General features: G+C 44.5%; 1 protein-coding gene across 1 annotated transcript in view; it reads right to left on the reverse strand.

Moving 5' to 3' along the window:
* The window catches only part of LOC309408330 (neuronal PAS domain-containing protein 2-like), a gene marked incomplete at its 5' end in the record, with an annotated part of 28009 nt that extends 22342 nt beyond the window's left edge, over positions 1-5667 (reverse strand). Inside the window, 5 exons of the mRNA XM_082004135.1 lie at positions 86-206; positions 1299-1388; positions 3214-3305; positions 4066-4220; positions 5636-5667. Of these exons, the coding sequence (XP_081860261.1) occupies positions 86-206; positions 1299-1388; positions 3214-3305; positions 4066-4220; positions 5636-5667 (490 nt within the window). The remainder of the gene's footprint in view (positions 1-85; positions 207-1298; positions 1389-3213; positions 3306-4065; positions 4221-5635) is intronic.
* Positions 5668-6000: the final 333 nt, after the last annotated feature.

Below are 6000 nucleotides of genomic sequence, written 5' to 3' on the forward strand. Positions count from 1 at the left end.
TAGCTGGAGAGCCCTGTGAGGGCTCCTCCGGGAGCTGTTTGCCGTCGGCTAATTTCCCTGACCGACAGACAAGAGCAGAGCTTACCGTTTAGAAAATCAGCTGCAACAGGATCTGTCATGAGCACATGTGGAGAAAGGAGCTTGTACACCTCGCTCTGCTCCCGCTCAGGCAGAAAGTTTAATATATTTTGGTCCACCAAATCTGACTGATACAAAAGAATGTTTTGTCATGTTCAGCAGTACAGCCTGACACAACCACATGCCTTTTCATCCCACAGCGGAGCACAGATGCTGCCGGTCCAGCGCGGATGCTTAATACAAGGAAGCCCAGTCAATCTGCAGATGTATCTAGGGCAGAATATAACCCTTAGGTTATTTTACCCCAGGGTCACTACCTATTTGCAAAAGGTTGAACAGGACCCAGAGGTTGTCCTTCAGTTCAGCCAGATGCAAGCTGGAGAAGAAACCCTGGTACCACAGGAATACAACAGGATGTGAAATATCATCTCAAAATGAAAATTTGAAGTATTTCCCTTTGGAAGCATGAGACAGAAGTGGGAGAGCTCCTCCTCACATCCTCCATTTGTCTTCTAGACTGGACATCTGGCAAATGTTTTGGTGCTGATAAACCCATACCTCCTGACTAAAGGGGTTCTACCAAAATGTCAGCACGTATTTGTTTCTTTGCATACCAGAACATTCAGCCAGGTTAGCTGTGTGCTCAAATTTGCCCTCACATAGTCACTGGTGCCTCATGCTTGGCGCCAGATAAAAGTAAAAAATGTTTTTGAGGGGCCAGCAGAAACTTCTGTACCCAACAGCTAACTGATGCCTAGAAATTCTCTCAGAAAACTCTGAGGCCACATACTTGTTACTAAAAATCATGGGCTCAAGGTAGAAAAAAATCAGTGACATTAGAATAGCACACATTCAGTCCTGAAATGATCTTTAAATTATCTGAGAAGAGCTTCAGCATGCACAGATTTCACAAACACGAGATTTTCCATATACCTGGTGAGATAAACACCACCCAGACCCTCCTTCAGACATGCTGCCAAGCGGTGCACTGCAAGTACAGTGATTTTGCATAGGTTTTTTTTAGCTAAAACTCACAGATCCTGACAGAGAATCTGTTATTCACAGGAGCTTGAGAAACTCCCTAAGAGTTTGTTGGTTTCTCCCCCACCTACAGTCAGTTGACTCGTTGGTTGGACAAAATCAAGCCCCAGTCCTGCAGTGACGGGGCTGCATTAAGGCAGGGGAATGATTCTTCAACATACTGCGTTGTCAGAACTTACCGGTAAGTGTCCAAGCAGAGACGAGACACTATCAGATACATAAATAATGATCCCATCAGTGGTAAGGGCAATGAGAAAGCCATCTAGTGCCTAATGATAAAAGGCAGGCAAAAAGAAAAAAATAAAAAGAATTATGCAAAGGAACAACTTAAAATATAATAGGCTCATTTATTCTTTGGTGATGCTCCTAACAGCCTAAAACTAACATAAATCAATTATGGAAATCAATGCAGAAAAATAAAAATTATACATGGTAATTCAACATTCTTCTTATATTCTTATTTGCTCATTAATATTAAATTGACTTGTATTTTTCACCCAGTGAGTATTTATTTAACACGAAGCAAGACAGCAGTGGTTAAAATTTCTACACCCACACAATCCTGGTGACTTCAGTCACTTCATTACGTGTTCTGAATTACACAATGTTAATCAATCCAGTGTGTAAGGAGATGTTAGATAGCATCATGGCAAACCCAGCACTGTGGGTGGGTGGGTGGATGGATGGATAAGAAGGGACAGAAAAATTATACAACATTGTGTTTTTAGCAATTTACGGACAATATGGACAAGATCCAAAGTTTTATTTATTTTGCTTAAAGCACTCATTTATTAGGCTAGTGACACAACAATTTTACAGTTTGTTTTGTTTCCCCTTTCTTATTCACAACAGTTTCTGTCCCGGAGCCAAAGCTGTCTGTCCCTTTTAAGTCCCTGCATGTGCCTTCCTCTTTGGTGTTCACCCTGCTCTTCACAACATCTCTTCTTGTGCCATTGACCCAGTGTCTGTCCCTGTTCTCCCCTAACACTTACCGAGGTCTGGGAGGTTTAATCTCTGGTCAGCACCTTGCACAAAGCCAACTCTCCTAAAGACACTGTTAGGCTGCTCTGCAGCTTAGCTACAGGGAGCCAAGGATTCACCATCTTCCCTCACAGTCAATTATTCCCCACCTCACTGTCATACTCTGCCTTTGCTGAAATAAGCCCTGGAAAAAAAACACTGATTTTAAGTAACCTGGTCAAGGGTCTAACATAGTCCAGCAAGCCAACCGTTACTAAAGGGCTCTCTCCCCCCTGCTACTTCTAAAGGGGGGAATTTGTTTTGATCCAGCTGGAACAAACCAGCTTGTTTGGTGAGAGAAATTCCCAGAAAGAATGAACAGACTTTTCCAGGGAGGTGAGTCATGACGTCCTGATGAAAAGGAATAACTAAGACGCTGCAGCACCTCCCAGCTCAGCCCAGCATACACCCTTATTTTGGTGGGGCAAAGAGCAACAGCTGCCCGCACAGGGTAGGAGATGTCCTTGCCAGGGGAACATGCAGCACAAAGCCAAAGCAGCATCCTTAAGAAAGGAAAAAAAGCAAGCTCATGGGGTGTTTCTAGGTCAGCTAAGCATTTTACAGGTGAGAGTATCAGAGCTGCTCTCCCGAATGCACTTAAAGGCAATTCAGGTAAAAGATACAGCATTCACATCACACGTACAGCACCGCACAGCCGGCAGCAGCAAAGGCAGCAAAGTAAATGCTGCCTGGCTAATGGGATGTGGGAGGAAGAGAGCTGCTCTGGTTTTTACAGGTCCTTTCAAGTTTTTGCTAAAACTGCTAGCTCTACCAGCTCTTCTGAGAAGGGAAATTCTGTTTTTCCTCTCTCACCAGGCCAAATTGGGCCAAACTGGTCTTCATTCCTAAATGAAAAGCTGTTTACCTTTAAGGGGAAGCAATCATACTTTTAATTTTGTGTCTGTGAAACATTTAGCACAACATTGGTCTCTGTCAGGTTTGGATTATGTGCCAGCAGGGTAGAAATCATTAACATTAACATTGGGACCTACAGGTGAAAAGGAACTGTATCTCTGAACTACTCCACTGAGCTGATTACTTCTCACTAACCCGTGCAGCTTATTTTCTTCTTACCTCTAACATCAACTGGGTGAACTCCTCGTTGCTAAGAAATGAAGGCTTCCAGTCTTGTCTAATCTCACAGGCTTCTGTTTGTGCTGTGATTTCTTAAAGAGAAAACATCAAAAAAGCAACATGACTCATGCTGGAATTTTTTTTCATTTCTAAGTACCACTAGATTTCTTTTAAGAGGCTTTCAGAAGAATCATCCTCAGATCATTTTCCACACAAACCTTTGTTGTGGAGTCATTTTCCACATCATCATGATATAAATGCATTAGAAATCAAGAAAGGGAAGGGGAGACATTTTGGGTGGTCTGAAGAAATCCTTCAAAATTAAGGTCAATGGGCTAGTTTCAGAGTAGCTGAGCATCACCATGAGCAGAGGGTGTCTGCAACGCTCCAGCTGTTTCAGGAAGCCTCACAGGAGTGCCCAGGCGGCAGGACAGGCTGCACCCAGCCATCTCCTACCCCAGGAGACCTGGGAACAGGGCACAGAAAGCCCTTTCCCCCCGCTTTTGTAGTGCGTGCTGTTCCTCAGCTCTTCCTCCCTCGTGCTGTGTCTGAGAGCGTACAAAGCGTGCCGGGGGATGTGGAGGCCAGTGAGGGGAATGGAGCCATGTCACTACATTAAAAAGCATACAGCACTGCATCTTTTCAAGTATATCTGTGTTTAACTGGGCAACCCTGTGTTCAAACCTAGCCCATTTCCTGAGGCCAACCGCTATGCCTTATTCTGCCCCTCACTTAGCTTCATGTCCTCTCTGGAGGTCTTAGATGCTTGGAAAAAACAGGTTTCATCTTCTCAGTGGAAGCTGGCTGCTGGGCAGATGCCAGCAACGGGAGCGTGCCACGGCCCTCCAGTACCTTTTTGTTTCTGTAAGAAGTCGATGGTCCTTTGCAGTATTGTGGACTTGTCCATCTTGAGAGGGTGGCCGTGGCCCTGCAGCATCGTGCAAAGCTCTTTAATGAGGACATTGAACTGGTCTCTCCTCTTCTTTTCAGATTTGTTGCGTGATGCCCTGGGTGACAGAAACATAAATGCCGCTAAGTAAAAGGAAGGACCTACAGCTTGACTCGTGGAGAGGTAAATGGTCCTGCCTCAGAAAAACATTTTATATACAAGAATCTAAACTCTGCTGGGACTGCTCATTTGTTTAAAATTAGTCTTGAGCATACGCGTAAGCACCTTGCTGGTGCTTAGAGCCTTGCAGGACTGAGCTCACCGTCAGCGAGGAGCGCCTGGAGGTAACTACCATGATTTACATTCATTTGAGCAAGACTGTATCCTTACGTACATTTCTGTGGCGGTCCCCTTTGTTTCAAAAGCCGTGACAGCAAGGTGAAGGTTTTATGGGCAAAATTTCTCCAGTAAGAGAAGTCCTGGCATTTACATGCTCATGCTTCGCTCACCTCATTTTTATGAACTTCTGTTTTGCAGTTAGTACACACATATAAAGGTCAAAATGCAAAGGATTCCTTATTTCCCGACTTGTACTTGCGAAAGCAGCGTATAGACAGACAATACTGTGCAGGGACAATTCAAATGCAGAATGAATTCAAGCACAAGCTCTTGTAGCTGGTTTTGAAAATCTGCTGCCGTGATATATGAAACTGGGGAAGTTAAGAGTCTGGCTGCAGAAACCACAGACAAGTTTCCATCTTGCATTAATACAATTTAAGAATGTTTTATTAGGGTTTTCCCCTCCATTAAAAACAATAAAGGAGAAAGCAAATCCATTCAGTTTCTTCCAAAATGTTCTTTCCAATGCTCGTATCTGAGATAATCCTGTTTTCATACAACCTCTTCCAGTAGTAATTAATTTTCTTTACAAGTGTATTCATGATGATACACGCTTACTGTGATCTACACCGAATGTGGTATGCAGAAAGCATTTCCATTCATATTCAGGTTGGCATTTGGAGGTTCTCAGATCCAGCACTTACGTTCACAGACACCTCTGGTTTGGCGCTCGTGTACGATGACTGATCAGAACTGAGCCAAATGCTTCTCTGAAGGGAGACTAACTTAAGCCTGTGCTAAAGCAGGACTGCCCTCTGAGCTGCACAGGGAACTCTACCCCAGGGGGGCAGCACTGGATGATGTCAGTAAAATCACAGGTCGGGAGCCCTGCATCGAGATAACAAGTAGCCATGGGATAGCATGAGATTCTGAGGGCACGACATCATTTAAGGACCACTCAGCTGATTAACCCATCGTAGGGGTGGTCAAACACACTCTGAGAAGCTTGAAAATGGTGAGTTAGTTACGCTGTTTGTAGTCTGCTATACACAGCCTGTAAACTGCATGGGGGTTTTGCCTCTGACATCAGTGGTCCCAAGCACTGGGGACTTTTTCAAGCATCTGACAACACAGCATTTACAATTCTCCCCCGAGAGAGCTTCCACTCTCAGTGCTCTGTGCATCCCTTCATACCTCTTTGCCCTGTCCTTCTCATCTTCATCCATCAGTTCGTTTACACAACACAGGGCTCTGGAAGGAAAAGACAGAAGTACTTACTGAGACGTATTCCCTGATCTTGTTGAGGATGGCAGAATATGGAGCTTACTGGTTTGTACTTTATGACCTCATGGATGTTTCAATCTTCCCTTTCCCAAACTCCACTTTTTTATGTAGTATCTTGCTTGTTCTGTCAGCTGCTGAGGCTTGAGAAGTGAAACCATTGCTATACACCCAAACATACAGCTACAATAAGCTGGACTTTAGAGGGAAAGAGCGAAGAGCCAGCAGCCCCTCAGCCTGCCTTTGCCCCCGCCCTCTGCCACAGGATGGGGAACCTT

Source organism: Phaethon aethereus, assembly GCF_964289735.1.
Source record: "Phaethon aethereus genome assembly, chromosome: 10".
Taxonomy (NCBI): Eukaryota; Metazoa; Chordata; class Aves; order Phaethontiformes; family Phaethontidae; genus Phaethon; species Phaethon aethereus.